Source organism: Lemur catta, chromosome 3 (assembly GCF_020740605.2).
Source record: "Lemur catta isolate mLemCat1 chromosome 3, mLemCat1.pri, whole genome shotgun sequence".
In the NCBI taxonomy this organism is placed as follows: Eukaryota; Metazoa; Chordata; class Mammalia; order Primates; family Lemuridae; genus Lemur; species Lemur catta.
In genome coordinates this window covers 313,257-334,831 of record NC_059130.1, presented here as the reverse complement: position 1 = coordinate 334,831, position 21,575 = coordinate 313,257, and the positions used below count along the sequence as shown (strand labels likewise).

The window sequence follows — 21,575 nt, the reverse complement described above, 5'->3', positions numbered from 1 at the left end:
TCCTAAGCCTTTAGACAAAGCTTCATTTTTTAACCAATTACAAGTCAGAGTCTTTAAACCCACCTGTAACCTACAAGCCCCCTACTTTGAGATGTCCCATCTTTTCAGGCCAAACCAATGTCCACCTTCCATGTATTATCACTTTACCTGTAGCCCCTGCCTCCCTGAAATGTATAAAAACCAAACTGTGATCCAGCCACAGCCAGTCCACTTGCTCAAGGCTTCCAGGTCATGGCTGCCAGTCATAGTCCTCCAATTTGGCCCAGAATAAACCTCATTACATTATTTTACAGACTTTGGCTCCTTTTCCATTGATAATTTTATAAAATAGCTAAAAAAGTCAGGCCCCAGCCATTTCCTTAAAAGGGTACACTAAACTCTGAAGGAAGCTGTATGATAATAAAGATTAAGAGGCCAATTTGGACCCAATGAAAAATCCAGGCGATTTTAAACTAATCAACTTCCCCTTTCAAAGAACTAAAAGTCATTAATTGACACAAAGGACCAGACCTAAGTCACCTGCTCTTCCTAGGTGCTCTGGCCCCAGAAAGCCCCCTTCTTCTCTCCTCCCGCCCAGGCTCAGCAGGTGAATGTGGGGCCGCCAGACCACTGCAGAGCGGGGCCTAGAGGATAGCTTGAAAACCACCCTTAGGTTCTGAAAAGGTGATGTTCTCCACGGAGAAAGTTAAGCACCTTTATGGACACCAGGTGCAGGGCTCCACAGTGGCCATTACAGTTACTAATTGTCATCATTATTTTTGGCTAAGCCCTTCACAGTTCTCTCCTTGCACCCCGTTACTGAAGGGCGGTGTCACCTGCAGGTGGGAACTGGCACCTGGAATGATGTGATGCTAAGATTGGGTTTCACATCAACTCTTGAAATATCAGAAAGGCCACGGCTTTCTGGACACTTAAACAGGAACATTTCAACCTAAACCTTTTCCTGTAAAAGAAAACAAGAGATCCTAGTGGAGGCTGGGACGCCAGGACCCTGTGCACACCTCCCCAGAGCACAGCTCTATGAGTGTGCACCGGCACAAACTCCACACCAAGGACACAGGTCACAGGTGATCCTGACAGACACCAGCAACTGCGCCTGCTCAGACTCCCCACACAGGTCACAGGTCATAGGTCGTCCTGACAGACACCAGTAACTGCGCATGCTCGGACTTCACACCCAGGTCACAGGTCATCCTGACGGACTCCGGCAACTGCGCCTGCTCAGACTCCACCCCTAGGTCACGGGTCACAAGCCCTCCTAACAGAAACCAGCAACTGCGCATGCTCAGACTCCTCACTCAGTTCACAGGTCACAGGTCGACCTGACAGAAGCCAGCAACTGTGCCTGCTCAGAGTCCACAGGTAGGTCACAGGTCATCCTAACAGAAGCAACTGCACCTGCTCAGAGTACACACATAGGTCACAGGTCGTCCTGACAGACAGCTGCATCAGAGCTTGCTCAGAATCTGCACCCAGGTCACAGGTCATTCTGACAGACACCAGCAACTGGGCCTGCTCAGACTCCACACCCAGTTCACAGGTCACAAATCGTCCTGACTGACACCACCAACTGCGCCTGCTCAGACTCCTCATCCAGGTCAGGGGTCGTCCTGACACCAGCAACTGCGCCTGCTCAGAGTCCACACGTAGGTCACAGGTCATCCTCACAGCAGCACCTGCGCCTGCTCAGAGTCCACACGCAGGTCACAGGTCGTCCTGACAGACTGCAGCAACTGCGCATGCTCAGAATCTGCACCCAGGTCACAGGTCGTCCTCAGAGACACCAGCAACTGCGTCTGCTCAGAGTACACATAGGTTACAGGTCACAAGCAGTCCTGACACATAACAGCAACTGCGCATGCTCACACTTCACACACAGGTCACAGGTCATCTTAACAGATACCAGCAACTGCGCATGCCCATACTCCACACATAGATCACAGGTCATGCCAGACACCAGCAACTGCGCCTGCTCAGAGTCCACACGTAGGTCACAGGTTACCCTCACAGCAGCAACTGCGCCTGCTCAGAGTCCACACGCAGGTCATAGGTCGTCCTGACAGACTGCAGCAACTGCGCATGCTCAGAATCTGCACCCAGGTCACAGGTCGTCCTCAGAGACACCAACAACTGCGCCTGCTCAGAGTACACAGATAGGTCACAGGTCACAAGTAGTCATGACACACACCAGGAACTGCGCATGCTCACACTCCACACACAGGTCACAGTTCACCATGACAGACGCCAGCAACTGCGCATGCTCAGACTCCCCACCCAGGTCAGAGGTCGTCCTGAGAGACACCAGCAACTGCGCCTGCTCAGAGTCTACATGTAGGTCACAGGTCATCCTCACAGCAGCAAGTGCGCCTGCTCAGAGGCCACACGCAGGTCACAGGTCGTCCTGACAGACACAAAGAACTGCGCCTGCTCAGACTCCATCCCCAGGTCAGGGATCACAAGTAATCCTGACAGAAACCAGCAACTGCGCATGCTTAGACTCCACACCCAGGTCACAGTTCACAGGTCGTTCTGACAGACACCAGCAACTGCGCATGCTCAGAGTCCACAAGCAGGACACACGTCGTCCTTACAGACTGCAGCAACTGCACTTGCTCAGAATCTGCACCCAGGTCACTGGTCATCCTGACAGACACCAGCAACTGAGCCTACTCAGACTCCACACTGAGGTCACAGGTCACAAGTCATGCTGACAGACACCAGCAACTGCGTCTGCTCAGACTCCACCCCCAGGTCACAGGTCACAAATCGTCCTGCCTGACACCACTAACTGCGCCTGCTCAGACTCTTCATCCAGGTCAGGGGTCGTCCTGACAGACACCAGCAACTGTGCCTGCTCAGAGTCCACACGTAGGTCACAGGTCATCCTCACAGCAGCAACTGCGCCTGCTCAGAGTCCACACGCAGGTCACAGGTTGTGCTGAGAGACTGCAGCAACTGCGCTTGCTCAGAGTACACATAGGTCACAGGTCACAAGCAGTCCTGACACATAACAGCAACTGCGCATGCTCACACTTCACACACAGTTCACAGATCATCTTGAGAGACACCAGCAACTGCGCCTGCTCAGAGTACACACACTGGTCACAGGACACAAGTAGTCCTGACACACACCAGCAACTGCGCATGCTCACACTCCACACATAGGTCACAGTTCACAGGTCATCTTAACAGACACCAGCAACTGCGCATGCTCATACTCCACATGCAGGTCACAGGTCGTCATGACAGACACCAGAAACTGTGCCTGCTCAGACTCCTCACCCAGGTCACGGGTCACAAGTAATCCTGACAGAAACCAGCAACTGCGCATGCTTAGACTCCACACCCAGGTCACAGTTCACAGGTCGTCCTGACAGACACCAGCAACCGCGCATGCTCAGACTCCACCCCCAGGTCACAGGTCACAGGTCATCCTGACTGACACCAGCAACTGCGCCTGCTCAGACTCCTAATCCAGGTCAGGGGTCATCCTGACTGACACCAGCAACTGCGCCTGCTCAGAGTCCACACGTAGGTCACAGGTCATCCTCACAGCAGCAACTGCACCTGCTCAGAGTCCACACGGAGGTCACAGGTCGTCCTGACAGACTGCAGCAACTGCGCTTGCTCAGAATCTGCACCCAGGTCACAGGTCATCCTCAGAGACACCAGCAACTGAGCCTTTTGAAAGTACACACATAGGTCACAGGTCACAAGGAGTCCTGACAGACACCAGCAACTGCTCAAGCTCACACTCCACACACAGGTCACAGTTCACAGGTCATCTTGACAGACACCAGCAACTGCGCATGCTCACACTCCACACACAGGTCACAGTTCACAGGTCATCTTGACAGACACCAGCAACTGCGCATGCTCACACTCCACACACAGGTCACAGTTCACAGGTCATCTTGACAGACACCAGCAACTGCGCATGCTCACACTCCACACGTAGGTCACAGGTCGTCATGACAGACACCAGCAACTGCGCCTGTTCAGACTCCTCACCCAGGTCAGGGGTCGTCCTGACAGACACCAGCAACTGCGCATGCTCAGAGTCCACACGTAGGTCACAGGTCATCCTCACAGCAGCAACTGCGCCTGCTCAGAGTCCACACGCAGGTCACAGGTCATCCTGACAGACACCAAGAACTGCGCCTGCTCAGACTCCATCCCCAGGTCACGGGTCACAAGTAATCCTGACAGAAACCAGCAACTGCGCATGCTTAGACTCCACACCCAGGTCACAGTTCACAGGTCGTCCTTACAGACACCAGCAACTGCGCATGCTCAGAGTCCACAAGCAGGACACAGGTCGTCCTGACAGACTGCAGCAACTGCGCTTGCTCAGAGTCCACAAGCAGGACACAGGTCGTCCTGACAGACATCAGCAACTGCGCATGCTCAGAGTCCACAAGCAGGACACAGGTCGTCCTGACAGACACCAGCAACTGCGCATGCTCAGAGTCCACAAGCAGGACACAGGTCGTCCTGACAGACTGCAGCAACTGCGCCTGCTCAGACTCTGTACCCAGCTCACAGGTCGTCCTGACAGACACCAGTGCCTGCCCCTGCTCAGACTACCGACAGGGCCCCAACGGCTCCCCACAGTGTAGACAGGGCTCAGCCGGGTGCTGCCCGGGGACAGTGCTCCTTCATTCCCCAGGTGCCGCCTGGGGACGGGCTCCTGCATGCATCCAGCACAGGTGACAGGAAGGGTCACCTCTGTGGAGAGCTGGCAGCCTCCTCCCCAGACCCCGACAGCCAAGGTCTGTCCGTCCCGCTCCAGTGACCAGGGTGACTTCTCTACTGAGAAGCAGGTTTCTCCCCCAAACCTAAACCCCCGGCGAGGCTGAGCCCCCGGCCCAGGCCCAGGGCCTTGAAACCTGACACAGCCACCAGAGGGCGGCCGGCCTGGCCCCACCTGCTGAAGGCGTCCGAGGGCTCAAGGACACAGGGAGCAGGTGCTCACCCTGCAGCTGCAGTGCGAGGGGAGACGCCGACCCCCGGCCTCTGTGTGGGACACGCACCAGCCCTCCACGGCCATCTGAAGGGGACAGGCCGCGGCTTTACCACACGTGTGCAGTGATACACCGAGCAAGCCTGCTGTGAGCACGTGTGTCATAAGATGCACGTGATAGGACAGAATGGCACCCGTGTGGCCAGGTGCACATGAGAAGGTGGCAGGAACACACATGTTGCCAGGTGCACATGAGAAAGTGGCAGGGACACATGCACAAGTTGGCAGTGACACATGCATGTAACCAGGTGCACATGAGAAGGTAGCAGGGACACACGTGTCACCAGGTGTGCAAGAGGGGCGGCAGGGACATGCGTGTGACCAGGCCCTCATGCGTGTGACCAGACACATGTGGCAGGCTGTGGCGGGGAGCCTGGGGACAGGTTCCTTGGAGGATCCCCCTTTTCCTGAGGCCTCAGGCAGTGACAGCCAACAAGGACGACCTGACCCGGGGGCCCTACCGCAGACACAGTGCCTGCAGGGGGCTCTCCCAGGGCGACCTTCTCAAACTGGGTCCCCTCTGCACCGACCTGGTCACGTTGCGCTTCCCCAGGGGCTGCCCTCACGGGTACCCCGGGTGCTCCACGGCCAGGGCCTCCCTCTGCCACAGCCCAGGAGCAGACAGTGCAGCGCACGTCCCCAGGAGCCTCTTGTGACAAGTAAGGAGGGGTCCTGAACCGTCCAGACACAGGGGACCCAACCCCAGGGCCATCTTCTCCTTTAACACAGGGGTGGGAAACCAGGAGAGCAGTTGTGGGGTTTTCAGAGTATTGAAGACAACGCCTAGGTGGGGACACCTGGGGATTCAGACGTGAACAAATGAGGTGGCCGCAGCTCCGCCTGAGAGCCTCCAGCACCCAGCCATGGACCTCTGTTCCCAAACGCGTGATGTCCTCTGCCCTCAGCTCCCACAGCAGCCACAAGTGCTCTGTGACACCCCGAGACCCACAGGCAAGGGAACGGGGAGTCTCTGACCCCAAAGAGGGACCGTGCCGGGGCCAGCTCAAGGAGGGGTTGTGGACGGGGGACGGGGCGAGACCCAGGCCACCCCAGGAGAGCACACACAGACACCGGGGCCATGGGATAGAGGGGGAGTAGGCACCAGAGGTCACCACAGTCCCAAACCTGGACTCTGAGGGTCCGTCCTCCCGCTTCGGCTGGGACAGCGTGGAGCGAGGAGGCTGCAATTTGGGGTAAATCTAATCAAGGCCTGTTTACACCACGACTTGGGAAGACACTACCAGGAAGATCAGCTAGAACCAGTGGTGTCACCTGAGATCCAGGTGGGGATGGTGGGGCCTCCATGGGCCCCCTGGTCCTGATGGTGTCACCTGAGACTCTGGGTACAGATGGCGGGTCCTTGATGGCTCCCCCCAGCCATGGTGCTGCTGCTGCAGAACTTCTTTGCAGAACCCGGGGGCCTTCCTGGTCCCTGCAGGCCTGATGTGGACACGCATGGCCTGCAGCAGCCTCAGACCAGGGTCCGTCCTGGCCCCTTACCCCACCCTGCAGTGTGAGAGCTCAGGCTCCTCTCAGTGTCACTGTGGAAATGACCAGGATGCCCTGGAGACCCTCTGGTTATATGTGTAGCTGCAGGTGACCAATGCCAAGAGTGACCAGGAGCAGGTTCTTAGGATGTGGGCACCTGACCCTAGGACTGATCCCTCAGGACTGATCCCCGGGACTGTGGGCACCTCACGCTAGGACTCACCCCTGGGACTGTGGGCACCCAACCCCTAGAACTGACCCCTGGGATTGACCTGGGGGACTTCGGGCACCTGACCCCTAAAACTGACCCTTAGGACTGACCCCCTGGACTGTAGGCATGGGACCCCTAGGACTGACCCTTAGGACTGACCCCCAGGGCGTGGTCACCCTGACCCCTAGGACTGACCCCAGGGACCGTAGACACTGACCCCTAGGACTGACCCCCGGGGCCATGGGCACCCGACCCCTAGGGCTGATCCCTGGGACTGTGGGCACCTGACCCTTAGCAATTTTGTGACCCCGACTTTAACCCCAGTAGTGAGCCCAGAAGAGAGGTGATGTGACCACAGGTATCCGGAGAAAGGGAGGCCATGGTGGGGGTGGGGGAGGTGAGAGGATCCAGAAAGCGATGGGGAAGGTGTCTGCTGTCCCTGCCATGGGGAGAGAACGGGGCCTTCAAGCCCAGCACTTTGGGATGATCCCTTGAGGCCAGGAATTGAGTCTAGGTGGAGTAACACAGGGAGACAAAACATTTAAAAGGCAGCCGGGTGTGACATTGTGTCCCTGTGGTCCTGGCTGCTCAGGAGGCTGAGGCAGGAGGTCACCTGAGCCGAGGTCTTGGCGGGTGCAGTGTGCTGTAATCCGGCCACTGGGACCTGACCCTTAGGGCTGTGGACTCCTGACCGAGGCCTGAGGACGTCTTATAATCAGCGCTTGTTTCCATCCTTTCCCCGCTTCTCTCCTTAGCGTCCTGCAAAGCCATTTAAGATCAGTAAAAGCACCTGTGCTGTTTGTACCACACGGAAGATACTCAGTGACTGTTTGCCAAGCTCAGTCCAGGGGGCCTTGGACTCCCCGTGGGGAAGGCTTCAGGGCTCTGAACCGGCTGGGGAGCAAACCACGTGCCCTCTATCTGCAGCCACAGGACACATTATGGATAACAGAGTAGTCACGCTCATCAGCAAGTGTGAATCCTCACTGCCCCCCTGCCCCCTACTCTGGAACCCTCAGCTTTAGCCCCAAAATGAGGCAAGGAGGAGGCTTCGCCAGGGGGAAGGTGGCGCTGGGACCAGAGCTGGCTCCAGTCTGCAGGGGAGCCCAGAACTGGTCCTCTCCCTGCACACAGAGGTGGCCTGGGGTCCCCACAGGCCTGCACGACCCCTCAGCATCCCAGAAGCCCCACACACCCTCACATACCAGCTCGGCCCTTCAAGGACTCCCTGGCGGGACGGGACCTGCAGGTCCCGGTGGATCACTCACCCTGCCGATGCTTGGTGTCCTGCAGCTCTCCGGTGGCACAGATGGGACAACTCAGGGACCAGCTAGCAAAGATGTCGCCCGCTAGACGCACACAGCCATGAGCTCCTGACCTGGGGAGGCTGCGTCCCTCCAACGGTGCCTGTTGGTTCTAATTCCGTCTCTCACTCCGTGAACAGGGAAGACGGCGCCCGGGTGGGCCCCTCCCGGCGCAGGTGCCGCGGAGTCAGAATCCTCAGAGCCCAGGGATTTTAAGGATAACATTCCGCGTGTCCACGTAAATCTCTGCCTCTGCACAGCCCGATCCCATTTGCCCAGATTGCACACGTGACGACCCTGCCCTCCAAGGCTCCTACTCCGGTGCAGCGCCCATCCCTAGAGGCCAGTTGTGTCTGCTGTGCCTTTTGGGGTATGTCCCTCCACAGCCCTCTGGTATCTCCCTCATCCTCCAAGTTGTGAACTAAAATAAAATGCTAAGCTCCCCATCCACCAGCTGACTAAGTGGACCCCTCCTGGCCAAGGGGATGCCCTAAAACTGAGTTTCTGGACATGAGGAGGGGGGTCAGGCCTGCCCCTTCATGCCCCTCCCTTCTGGGGGACATCCTTTGTGACTCACCGACAGGCCTCAGGCTGTGCTAGTCACACCTGCAGGTCCTCAACAAATACATGCCCAGTGGCTTGTCTCTGATTAACAGACTTCGTTTTCTTAAAACTTTCCAAGCCTGTAGACAAACCTTCATATCTTTAACCAATTACAAGAATCTTTAAACCCAACTATTGCCTGTAACCCCCTACTTCGGGATGTCCCACCTTTTGGGGCCAAACCAATGTCCACCTTCCACGTACTGATTTATTGCTTTACCTGTAACCCCTGAAATGTATAAAACCAAACTGACCCAACCACGGCCAGTCCACTTGCTCAAGGCTTCTTGGGCATGGCTTTGGGCCCTGTTCCTCCAATTTGGCTCAGAATAAACTTCATTACATTATTTTACAGAGTTTGGCTCCCTTTCCATTGATAATTTTATAAAATAGCATAAAAAGTCAAGCCCAAGACATTTTCTTAAAAGCGTAGACTGGATTATTGAAGGAAGCTGTATGATAATAAAGATTAAGAAGCCAATTTGGACCCAATGAAAAATCCAGGTGATTTTAATCAACTGCCCCTTTCACAGAACTAAAAGTCACTAATTGACACAAAGGACCAGACCTAAGTCACCTGCTCTTCCTAGGTGCTCTGGCCCAGAAAGCCCCCTTCTTCTCTCCTCCCACCCAGGCTTTGCAGGTGAATGTGGGGCCGCCAGACCACTGCAGAGCGGGGCCTAGAGGATAGCTTGAAAACCACCCTTAGATTCTGAAAAGGTGATATTATCCACGGGGAAAGTTAAGCACCTGTATTGACACCAGGTGCACGGCTCCAGAGTGGCCATTACATTTACTAATTATCGTCATTATTTTTGGCTAGACCCGCGCATTATTTTTAGCTAAGCCCTTCACAGTTCTCTCCTTGCACCCCGTTACTGAAGGGCGGTGTAACCTGCAGGTGGGAACTGGCACCTGGAATGATGTGATGCTAAGATTGGGTTTCACATCAACTCTTGAAATATCAGAAAGGCCACGGCTTTCTGGACACTTAAACAGGAACATTTCAACCTAAACCGTTTTCCTGTAAAAGAAAACAAGAGATCCTAGTGGAGGCTGGGACGCCAGGACCCTGTGCACAGAGCCCAGCACGATGCGTCTGGGGCGGGGGGTCTGCTACAGCGGGAGCCGAGAGGGAGACGCACGAAGCCGCGTACGTAGCAAAATGTGTTTGTTTTGAACATCTGGGTGCAGATGGGTGGAGGCGGGAAAAGGCATCCGCCTGAGCAAACGGGAAAGCCTTGGGTTTTACACAGGGTTTTTCTGGGAGGAGTAAATAAATTCCTTTCAACCAACCAAGAGGGATAAGGAAAGTAAGTTCCCTCTTGCATTTCACCCCCTATCTCCCTGGGGTCTGGCAAAGGCTAATACAACCCTAAGAAGGGGCGGCCCGCTGTGGGTTTTATGGGTCTGGATGGAAGTTCGGGGCGGGTGAAGCCAAAGGGAGTCCTTGGGGGATTTCCCGCAGACCCAGGTGAGCTCCACTAGGGACTCCCACCTGCCCCTCCAGGGATCCGGGACTGGACTTGGGAGCCCCGTGGGCCGGGCTCGAGCCCCCACGGCAGACTCTGGGATCCCGGAAGTCGGGCTGGGACCCCACGGCCGGACCCGACTCCGCGCGAGGACGCGGGGAGCGAGAGAAGGGGCCGCTCGCCGCTCTGTCTGACGCGAGTCCGCCCGGGCCCGCCCCTCATCTCGACCCTGCCCTGCCCTGACCTAAGCGCATCCCGGTGACGTAAGCCCAGCGACGGTGCCAGCTCGGGCTACCGGTTCTATCTCCCCGCCCCTGACGCGCCTGCGAGCACGTGACATAATTTGGCCAATGGGGATGTGCAGATCACAAGCACGTGATGCAAGGTGGCCAATGGGGATGTAAAGATGGCAAACACATGACACAACGTAACCAATGGGGAGCCCGCTCCGGCCGCGCGGCTCCGAAGCCCCGCCCCATCGCCTTGCGGGCGGATGCGGCATGTGGGCCCTGCGGGCCGCCGTCCGCCCGGGGCTCCGGCTCCCCCGCCCGGGCCGCGGCCGCCCCGCTCCCAGGGCCGCGCCGCAGCCGCAGCAGCCGCCGCCGCCGCCATGCCCCGCGCGCGCGCTCGCCGCCTTCGGCCGCTGGGGCCCCGGAAGCTCGGAGGGACCAGGGAGCGGAGGGCGGGGCCCACGGGCGGACGGTCGCGGAAGCCGAGCGGGAGACGACGAGGAGGAGCCAGAAGATGCGGAGGAGGAGGAGGAGGAGGAAGAGGAAGAGCTGCTGAGGAGGGACCTGCTGGTGCCCGCAGGGACCCAGCGCGTGTGCTTGGTTCACCCTGAGGTCAAGTGGGGCCCGGGGAAGCCGCAGATGACTAAAGGTGACCGGTCTGGGCCGGCGGGAGGCGGGGCGTTCAGGGGCGGGACTCCAAAGGGAGAAACTCATTGGGTGGTGACGAGGGCGGGGACTCTAGCAAAGGCGCTCATTGGATAAAGGTGTGGGGGCGCGACTCTGGAGAGAGGCGCTCATTGGATGTAGATGCGGGGGCGGGCACTCTGGGGGAGGGGACTCGGGGCGGGGCTTAACGGGGGAGCTCGCTGGGTGGAGACGTGGGCGGGGTCTGGGGGCGGGGCCTTGCCGAGCCCCTGGGGCTGATGATGGGCATGTCCACAAGCCAACCCTGTGACAGCGAAGGCCCCTCCAGGGCCAGCGCAGTATCCCTGCCGAGCCTGCCCTTGGGGACCTGCGCGCAGCCACCACCCGGTGTGGCTTCCAGAGACTCCTCCTCACTGTCACCTCTGGTGGTCACTGTCATCCTGGGGGTCCTCCTGCCCCCTGATCGTCACTGTCACACTGCTGGTTCTATCCTGGTCACTGTCACCACTAGTCATCACTGTCACACTGTAGGTTCTGCCATTCCCTGGTCATCACTGTCACCCTGCAGGTCCTGCTATCCCCTGATCATCACTGTCACCCTGGAGGTCCTGCTACTCCCTGGTCATCACTGTCACCGTGCAAGTCTTGGCGCCCTCTAGTTCACCCCCTCCCGCCTAGGCCTGCCATCCCTTGTCCCCGTCTGTAAGAGAAAAGACTCCAGCACAACCCACAACCCCCCGTCAGCGCTGTCCAGAGGGCGTGTGTCAGGGGCCCTTTACCTCATCCACCAACACTTCCACTTCTGGAATTTTGGCTCCTAAACGTGTAAAGACGTGTACGCAGACACGGTCATCACGCTTGCGAGGGTAAAGACCACCAACTCCCTGTGGTCTGCGATGGGAAGTTGTCCAACTGGGACATCCGTCCTCTCCTAGTCTGTGCCTACAGCAGGTGCTTTGACACCCACGCTGCGCCCGCACCCTTGGAGGCCGAGGGGTGCAGCAGCCAGGCCGGCAGAAACCCGCCCACCTGCAGGGCAGGGACAGGGCAGCAGGGTTAGGAAGTCGGGGGGGGGGGTGGTCTCCACGGTGGGCCAGGGTCGCCTGGGGTACAGAGGCCCTCGGGCAGGAGGGACACAGTTGTCTGGGGTGCTGTTTAGACCTAGGGAGGACCCCCAGGGAGCGAGTCCTGGGGGCCCCAGGACCCCTGAAGAGCCGACCGTGACAGCTGCGGGTAGGGCCAAGCCACACAGGGCCTCGTGGCCACGTGAGGACTCAGTGTTCACCCCGAGTCGCTGGGATTTGAGCAGATGAGTAACCCTGAGTGGTGGTTTCTATGCCTCTTTCCTTTTTTCTTTCTGGTAAGACCTTTATTGAGATAGCATTTGTGTAGCATACAATTCTCCATCGTGAAGGGTACAATTCAGTGGCACTTAGCACATTCCCAATCTTGTGCCACCCCCACCTCTGTCTTGTTCCAGAACATTCCCATCAGCAGTGACTCCCCAGCCCCTCCCCAGCCCCTGGCAACCACTGACCCACTTTCCGCCTCTGTGGTTGGCCTGTTTCGTGGAACTGCAGTCACACACGACTTGTCCTTTGCCATCCGGCTTCTGTCACTGGGCACCGTGTCTTCAAGGTCCATCCACATCGTAGCGTGTGTCAGGTTCGTTCCTTTTCGTGGCCACGTAATTTCCCATGTGGGGGTGGACCACGTTGTGTGTCCGTTCATTCCTGGACCGACACTTGGCTGTGTCTGCCTCTTGGCTGTTGTGAACACGCATGAACGGGTTTTCTGGAGGACGCATGCCTGCAGTTCCCGGGGCAGACACCTGGGGGTGGAATGGTGGGGTCTAGCGTGGTCTTGTGACCAGACCCCCCAGGCAGGCAGCTGTGTGGGGTAGCTGGGGAGCTCAAGGGCCGCGGAAGCTGGGCAGCCCCTCACGGTTGATCTGGGGCTTTGACCCGGGGAGGAGGGGCGCAGACAGCAGCTGCTGGGCTTGCTGATGGGCTGGGCGTGAGGTCACAGGAAGACAGTGGGGCCCACCAACAGTCAAATCTGAGAAGCTTTGTCACCCCCCATGGGGGAGAGAACAGGGACCTCCTCTCATCAGCCACCCACTCACCAGCCTTGTCATGGACTTCAGCTTCTTTTCCTCGGTTTCCTCCTCTGCCCGTGGCTGGGAGCTCAGCACGTTGCTGGGAGGAGCCCGGCTCGCCCACGCGCAGCTCCAGCTGGCCGCGATCTGAGGGAGGAGCGAGGACCCAGGGAGCACACTGAGACCACTGAGGCTCCGCAGTGGGCGCTGGGCACAGGGTGCAGGCTTGGCGGGCCGTCAGGAGGGGGCGTTTGCTGCTGTCCTGAGATGCGAGGAATTAGGATGAGAATGTAGGACGCTGCAGGGCAGAGGAGAGTGCTCCAGGGAGGGGGGCCCTGGCACCCCAGTTTCCTGGGGCCGTGACCATGTGCCACAGGACTACAGTGTCCTCCCCCAGGCCCAGAGCCCAGAAGTGTGAGACGCAGGTGTCTCGGGCCGCGCTCCCTCCGCAGGCTCCACGGGAGGCCCCTTCCTGCCTCTTCCAGCTCCTGGGGGCTCCAACTGTCCCTGGGCTTGTGGCCACGTCACTCCAGTCTCTGCCTCCATCTCCACATGGTTTCTTCTCTGTGTCTGTGTCTCCTCTGCCGTCTCTTAGGAGGACACTGTCATTGGGTTTAGGGTCCTCCCTGACCCCGTCTGAAGATCCTTGTCTTGATTATGTCTGCAGAGACGCTGCTTCCACATAAGGCCCCACTCTGAGGTTCCAGGCGCACATGCATTTGGGGGACACCGTTCACCCCCACAGGCAGGGGTGGGAGGAAAGCACAGGGCACAAACACGAGGACGCATGGGCTGTCACCTGGGGACTCTACAGCCAGGCTGTTGCCACCTCCTGGAAACCTGGCCCTGCGCCCTGCAATGCGGACACCCTTCTCAGACCCGGGACGCTGCCACGCGGATGCTCAACTTTGGAGCCCAGCGTCGCGGGCCCTTTCCTCGACCCTCTGCCCTGTCCCCTCCTCCGCCCTGTCGTTCACCCGAGAAGCGCCGTGCAGGGGGCGTAGGAGCAGGGAGGTCCTGTTCACGCCCTGACTGTGACGTCCCACCCCCAGGTGTCACCGCCACTTCACCAGCTCCCAGACCCCCACCCGCTGCCCAGGCCTTCCTCCCAACCCCTCCTGTGCCCCCGTCCCCATCACATTTCTACCTGGGGGCCTCCTGGGAAGAGCTCTGTGGTGTTGGGAACAAATGCTGGGTCCGGGTGCCCTGTCAGAGGGACCCTTGCGGGGCAGGAGGAGCCGGCAGGGCGGCTGAGCAGGCACGGCCGGACCCAGGGCCAGCCCCGAGGGCGGTGTCCTCACGGTCGCCTGTGTGTCCCCACAGCCGAGTGGCAGGTGGCGGAGGCCACGGCGCTGGTGCACACGCTGGACGGCTGGTCTGTGGTGCAGACCATGGTCGTGTCCACCAAGACGCCCGGCAGCAAGCTCGTCTTCGGCAAAGGGAACTTGCAGCACCTGACAGGTGAGTCTGCTCAGACCTGTCCCTCCCCTCTGTCGTGTCCTGCCCGTGCTGCCAAGAGAATCCAGCCCAGGACGCCGCAGGGACGGGCTCTGCCTGGGCTGGCGGGAGGCGGCGGCCCAGGTGCACAGGTGAGCTTGGGCGGGACTCCACGGGGTGGGCGGCGCGTGAGGCTGCGCCCGCGCGGGGCAGGGAAGGGCCCGGTGGGTCGGGTGGAAGGTGGCCCTGCCGCGGCACCGCCTGCCCTGGCGGCCCCGCCACGCCCTCCCTCCGGGAAGCCCACCCCGACTCTCGGCGCACCCTGGGGTGGGACCCCCACTCTCAGGGTCCCGACGTCCCACTCACGGCGCGGAGTGAGGAGGCCCCACACGCTTCCCAGGTAGGGGCTCTGCTTCCCCCCGACCCTCACGCGCGCCTCATCCCCGCCAGGTGTGTCCACCCCGCGTGTGCCGGCCGCGTGCGGAACGATCAGCCTCTGACCGGACCTTCTCTTTCCGGCAGACAAAATCCGGGGGTCTCCCGAGGTCACGTCCGTGTTCCTGAACGTGGAGCGCATGTCTGCGCCGACCAAGGTGCGGGGACGTCCCTCGCTGGGGCTTGTGTCTGCCGCTCCGCGTGTTGAGGGGGTCGCGCCACGGCGCTCCGCTGCGACGGAAGGGGACACGGATGGCGTCGCGCTCCCTGCCCTGCTCCGAGGCCCTCGCGGGCCCCCTCACGGGGTCTCCCCTTTCCCAGAAAGAGCTGGAGGCCGCCTGGGGCGTGGAGGTGTTCGACCGCTTCACCATCGTGCTGCACATCTTCCGCTGCCACGCGCGCACCAGGGAGGCGCGCCTGCAGGTGGCCCTGGCCGAAGTCCCCCTGCTCAGGTGCGCGGGACGTCCCGGCCTCAGCACCGCCCCGGCCCTCCTTTCCGTTCCCGGCGTCTGAGCATCCGGGTGTGCGTGCGGCAGGGGAGGGGCAGCTCCCCGCCCACAGACAGTGCGTGACCCGCCGCACGGCAGCCCCGCCCACCCAGAGACCCCGCGGCTCCCCCACCCTTGGGGGGGAGGCCGTGCCTGCCCGGCGGTCGCTGGGAGGGCGCAAGCGTCGCGGCTGCTGAGTCCCTCCCGTCTCCCCTCCAGGTCGCACCTCAGAGACGGCGTCACTCACCTGCACCGGCAGGGAGGCGGCTCCCGCTACATCATGGGCTCAGGTGACGTGTGGCCACGTACCCGAGGACGTTGTCACCGGGTGCTGGGGGGTGGGGGAACACCCAGGTAGCCACCCTCGGAAAGCGGATGGCAGAGCCTGGCGGGGCAGGGGCCAGACGTGGGCTTAGCCTGCTGCTCACGTCCAGGCAAATTAGGAAATTGTAGCGATTCCCTCCGGCTGCCCCCACAGATCCCCACAACCGGGGGCTGAAACAGCAGACACGTGTCCCCTCCCAGTCACGGAGCCCAGAGTCTGAGACGCAGGTGTCTCGGGGCCGCGCTCCCCCCGCAGGCTCCAGGGAGGCTCCTTCCTGCCTCTCCCAGCTGTGGGGGCTCCAGGCATCCCTGGGCTTGTGGCCGCGTCACTCCAGTCTCTGCCTCCGTCTCCACGTGGCTTCTCCTCTGCGTCTGTGTCTCCTCTGCCGTCCCTTAGGGGGACACCTGTCACTGGGTTTAGAGACCTTCCTAGTTCAGAGTAATCTCATCTCGAGATCCTTCACTAATCACATCTACCAAGATCCCGCTTCCACATAAGGTCTTGTCCCCAGGCTCTGGGGTCAGGACGTGGAGACAGGTCCTCTGACGCCGCCCTGCAGCCCCGTAGAGACACCGTCCCGCTGCCCTCCTCGCTCCTCCTCCTCCTCGTCCTCCTCCTCCTCCTGGAGCCCCCTGAGGCGCTGAGAGCGCGAGGCCCCTGTCCCCGCAGGCCGCTGGGTGCGGCGGCGCAGGCTGCGTGTCCCCTGCCGTGTGCGCGGCTGACGCGCCGTGTGCGGTGTTCAGGCGAGTCCTTCCTGCAGCTGCAGCAGCGGCTGCTGCGGGACAAGGAGGCCGAGCTCAGGAGGGCCTTGGAGAGGCTGCGGAAGAAGCGGCACGTCCTGCGCAGGCAGCGCACGCGGCGGGAGTTCCCGGTGGTCTCCGTGGTGGGCTACACCAACTGCGGTGAGTTCCGGGAGGGCTGGGCACGTTTCCGGAGGCTCCGCCTGCAGATGCCTGGGGACGGCGGCTTCCGTGGCGCAGCGGGTGGCGGGGGAAGCGGAAGGTGCTCTGCGGCTCCCCAGGCCCCGAGGCCGACGTCCGGCGAGCTGTCAGCGCTGGCCTTGGACTGGGCGTCCTCTTCTCAAAGTGTTTTCCAAGCGCCGAGAAACAGAAAACAAAATGGGACCTTTGCATTTTTAAATCCATGCCCAGTAGACACCTCAGAAGAATCAAAGTGGATCAGGTTTATAAAATGAAACTTCCCAGTAAGTGTCAAGACGCATCTGAACCTGGACGCTAACCGCAGTCTCACGCCGGACACGGAGGGGTCCCACCGCGGTCTCGGGCCCTGAGCAGCCTCAGGCAGCCTGGGACACACACCCGGCACAACAGCCACCTCTAGCCTCCCTCCACCGCCCCGTGTCCCCTCAGCACCTGCCCACGCTTGTCACGTCCGGGCCCTTCTGTGTGCTCGGGAAACGTCGGTGTGACCAGCCCAGGGCCTGGTGCTCCGCGAGCTTCGCTCTGTGTCCAAGACGGGCGGGGCCCTCCCCTAAAACCTGGAGCCACATAGCTGGGGGCACGTCTAGGCCTAAAACACGTTTCATATACACGTAAATTCATACTGTGTGGGGAACGCAGAATGCTGCGGCCCGGCTGAACCACACAGACCAGTTCTGGAACTTTCATCACAGACAGTTCTGTGTGTCTGAGTCGATGCGTCAGGTTTCTAGGTAGATCCCCGAGGCTGGGCAGGCACAGGGGATTTCGTGTTAGGGTCCATGTACACACCGTGTGTCAGGGCCGTCTGTCCACGGGTTCCACATGCATTTCAGGCATCAGTGTGGTCTGTCCACAGGGTTCATTTCACTCAGAAACGACCGGCGAGTGCTCCCTGACGTCTGTGCAGTGTTTAAGCCGCAGCGGCAGAGCCATTTGGCACCGTTGCTGGTGTGGCCCTCACTCCACGGCTCCCACCTCATGTACACCATCATGCCCTGCCCCTTGTGCACACGGACACCCACACTGGGCCCTGCCCCGTCCCGCTCGAGCAGAGACCTGTTGAGTGTGTCTGTGTCCTCTCTGGTCTAGAGCCCCTGGGCTAGACTGGCCCCTGGGCCCCGGGCCCAGCAGGAACGTGGTGTCAGGGCGGGTGCCCGCGTTGCACACTGCACAATGGGGGACACGCGAGGGTCTCTCAGCAACACCCACCCCTTGTCCTAGGAAAGACCACGTTGATCAAGGCGCTGACGGGCGACACCGCCATGCAGCCCCGGGATCAGCTGTTCGCCACGCTGGACGTCACGGCGCACGCGGGCTCGCTGCCCTCGCGCATGACGGTCCTCTACGTGGACACCATCGGCTTCCTCTCCGAGCTGCCGCACGGCCTGATCGAGTCCTTCTCCGCCACCCTGGAGGACGTGGCCCACTCGGTGAGTGTGGGGCGGCCGGGGTCCTCAGTCACCAGCAGGAGCCAGGACCCAGCTGCTCACACACACATGACAAGGCGGCCGGGGTCCTCAGTCCCAGACACGACGCGGGGGCCGGGGTCCCTGGACGCAGGCAGACCCGGGGCAGAGCGCAGCGGCTCCGCAGGGGCCCAGGGCAGACCCGTCTGGGACACACGGGAGGCCCCAGAGGACTTCAGGGAAAAGCTGCTGGAATGTGGGTGAAACCTGGGCCCGGTGACTGGCGCGTGCCTCGCCGGCCCTTGGTGACAGGCGCACAGCCGTGCTGCAGGGAAAACAGGGATGGCAGCTGAGGGCAGGGGCGGCTCTCCCTGTCCTGGCCTCTGAGAGTCTAAAATTTTGCTGAAATAGAAAGATGATGTAAAAAAATTTGGGTGCATCTAAACAAAAAACCAGCCCCAAGCCCCGATGTGATCACCCCACAGTGGAGTGGGGACGTCCTCCTGGTGGCAGAATTAATTACACAGGCATTTTCCCTTTGATGTGCTCTCCAAATTTTGCATGAAGTACTTCTCTCCAAAACCTTTGGAGAAAAACCAAACTTTACAACATGAACTCGTCTAAACTTTTCTCGTGAGATCTCACAGGACACAGCGAGCCCAGAGCCCTGATGAAGCCGGCGGGCAGGGCAGGTGGCAGCATGCGAGCCCCTGCCCTGGGCCCGTGTGAGACATGGGGCTGGGGACGGTGGCCGGCAACTCTGACCGGCGGCCCGGCCATCCCACAGGATGTCATCGTGCACGTGAGGGACGTGAGCCACCCCGAGACCGAGCGCCAGAAGGCCAGCGTGCTGTCCGCGCTGCGCGGGCTGCAGCTGCCGGGCCGGCTGCTGGACACCATGGTGGAGGTGCACAACAAGGTGGACCTGGTGCCCGGGTGAGCCCCCCTGGGGTCCCCTTCCCCGCATGTGGGGGGCCGGGGAGCTGCCCCCTGGGCCCCCTGCGCTGCACACTCAGCTCCCAACAAGGGGGTCAGGGACTCCCCCAGCTGTCCCCGGCGCTGGTGCCCGCGGCCCTTCTCACCCCTGCGTGTGCCCGGTGGGGTTGGCGGAACCGACAGCCCTGTCCAGCCTGTCCCAGCTGTCACCCACAGGCCCCGTTCACCCAGCCGTCCTCCCGCCCCTCTGGTCATTGCCCCCATGCTCACCCGTCCACAGCCCTCTCCTGTCACAGGGGTGCCAGCTGGGGCACAGGGAGCCCCCCAGGCCGGGCCCCGTGGGCGGGTGGCTCTCGGGACCCTTGTGTCTGCAGGAGCCCCCCCAGGCTGAGCGGGGTCCGTGACGTCCCCACCTCACACAGGTACAGCCCCGTGGAGCCCAGCGCCGTGGCCGTGTCCGCCCTCCTGGGCCAGGGGCTGCAGCGGCTCAAAGCTGAACTGGAAGAGGCGGTGCTGAGGGCGACGGGGAGACGCGTCCTCACCCTGCGTGTGCGGCTGGCGGGGGCCCAGCTCAGGTGAGCAGCCTCGCGGGCGGGCGGGCGGGTGCCCTGGGCTTCTGCGTGTGTGGGGAGAGCCGTGCGCGCCAAGGACTTCGGGATGCTCGGGCCAGCTGGGGTGTTTCCGAATGGACCACAGCAAGTCTGTGTCCTGCTCCAGCTTGCAGGGTCCAGGGGCCTCACCGGCACCCACTAACTCTGACCCTGACCCTAATCCTAACCCTGCACCTGCTAACCCTGCACCCACTAACCCTGACCCTAACCATAACCCTGCACCTGCTAACCCTAACCCTGACCCTAACCCTGTACCCACTAACCCTAACCCTGCACCTGCTAACCCTGCACCCACTAACCCTGACCCTAACCATAACCCTGCACCCACTAACCCTAATCCTGCACCCGCTAACCCTGACCCTAACTCCAATCCTGCACCCGCTAAGCCTAATGCTGACCCTGACCCTAACTGTGACCGTAACCCTAACTATGCACCCGCTAATTCTAACCCTGACCCTGCACCCCACCTGGGACACCAAAGCTCTGAGCAGGGGGTTGGAGACGGGCACTGGGTTGGGGACGGTCCAAGCTTCCTTCAGGACAAATGGTAGCATGAAGCTAACCAAGTCCTTCGGGTCCCTCCTGGTGTCCATGTCCCCAGCTGGCTGCACCAGGAGGCCACGGTACAACAGGTGGACGTGGTCCCCGAGGACGGGGTAGCCGACGTGAAGGTCATCATCAGCAACGCTGCCTACGGCAAGTTCCAGAAGCTCTTTCCAGGGTGAAAGGACGCCTGGAGGCCGGGGAGCCAAATCTTTGCAGCATGGGACGAGCGGCCGCCTCCGTGTGTCTGAGATCCCGGCTCACTCCTGGGTGTCTGTGGTAGCAACCGCCAGGGCCGGGGCCCCACTGCCCCTGTGGGCAGCCGCATGTCACCCCCGACGGTCCCGGCCGCCTCGGGGTGCTGGGAACTGCTCGCCCTCCCGGCCGTGTCCACGCACGATGGGGAAGATGGTTCTGTGTGGTTCCTCCGGAGCCTGCTGGGCGCCGGGGCCTGGTGGGCGCGTACGGTGGCTTCCACTGCGGTTGTGTTCATGGGTCACAGACGGCCGGCCTTGCCTTCCCCACGGTGTGGTCAGAGAAACATCTAGAAACCGGCCTCCTGCCAGCCGAGGACCCCCGTCCGCAAGGGCACAAGAGAAGCAGCTCTGTTCACGAGGAGGCGCCAGACAGGCGGCCGTGGTGTCACAGGCGTCCCCTGAGGGATGGAGTGACACAGTGTCACCTTCACGGGGCCGGGCAGACGCACCCCTCACCTGCCTGTCAGCTGTCGTTGCCAATGGGGAAATAAAACTTCTTCCATCTTTTGGACGAGCAGGACGTGACCTGTTGGAGCAAACCCCCCCTCCCCCAGGCGGTGACGGGCTCCGGGAGGGACGTTCAGGGCTGCACAGCGTCTGGGGGTCCCAGGGTGTCAGGGACACGCATGTGTGTCTCTCAGAGGGGGGAGCCCACACCACGGCAGGGCTGCTACAGACATGCTGAAGAGATGCTCAGTGACCCTTCCCTGTGGGCACCAGGGACAGGTTTTTAGTTGTTTTCCTCAGACTTGTGCTCACGATGACACTCACCAGTGTCGTTTGGGTTGTCCCAGAACATCAGCATCCGGGGACAGGTGGGAAAATCTCTGCACCTCTCCTGAGTGTGCACACGGGGTGCAGGGACTTCTCCCAAGGCAGGGTGGCAGGTGTCCCTGACGTGTGAGGTTCTGTCATCCCCACGGCCCCAGCACCTGCCGCGTCCCACACCTTGCCTGGGATCCGGCTGCGGTGACTGCCGGCTTGGGAAGGTGTGGTGGGCAGAATGATGTCCCCAAGGATGGCCACGTCCTAATCCCACATAGTAGGCAGAATAGTGTCCCCAGGGATGGCCACATCCTAATCCCACAGAGTAGGCAGAATAGTGTCCCCAGGGATGGCCAT

General features: G+C 60.8%; 1 protein-coding gene across 1 annotated transcript; it reads left to right on the top strand.

Moving 5' to 3' along the window:
- The first annotated feature begins 10,601 nt into the window (after positions 1-10,601).
- GTPBP6 (GTP binding protein 6 (putative)) lies at positions 10,602-20,970 on the top strand. Its single transcript, XM_045546585.1, has 10 exons — positions 10,602-10,980; positions 14,398-14,535; positions 15,034-15,104; positions 15,268-15,398; positions 15,654-15,724; positions 16,503-16,661; positions 17,922-18,130; positions 18,894-19,042; positions 19,465-19,617; positions 20,255-20,970. Exons 1-10 carry the CDS (start codon positions 10,602-10,604, stop codon positions 20,376-20,378), a joined length of 1,584 nt encoding a protein of 527 aa, XP_045402541.1. The 3' UTR covers positions 20,379-20,970.
- The last annotated feature ends 605 nt before the right edge of the window (positions 20,971-21,575 follow it).

What these genes read in the sequence shown, in the direction of transcription:
- GTPBP6 (XM_045546585.1), top strand. Translation starts at nt 10,602, where the DNA reads ATGTGGGCCCTGCGGGCCGCCGTCCGCCCGGGGCTCCGGCTCCCCCGC. An exon ending in GAAGCCGCAGATGACTAAAG is followed by an intron (nt 10,981 to 14,397) that starts GTGACCGGTCTG and finishes GTGTCCCCACAG; the next exon opens with CCGAGTGGCAGGTGGCGGAG. An exon ending in CTGGCGGGGGCCCAGCTCAG is followed by an intron (nt 19,618 to 20,254) that starts GTGAGCAGCCTC and finishes CCATGTCCCCAG; the next exon opens with CTGGCTGCACCAGGAGGCCA.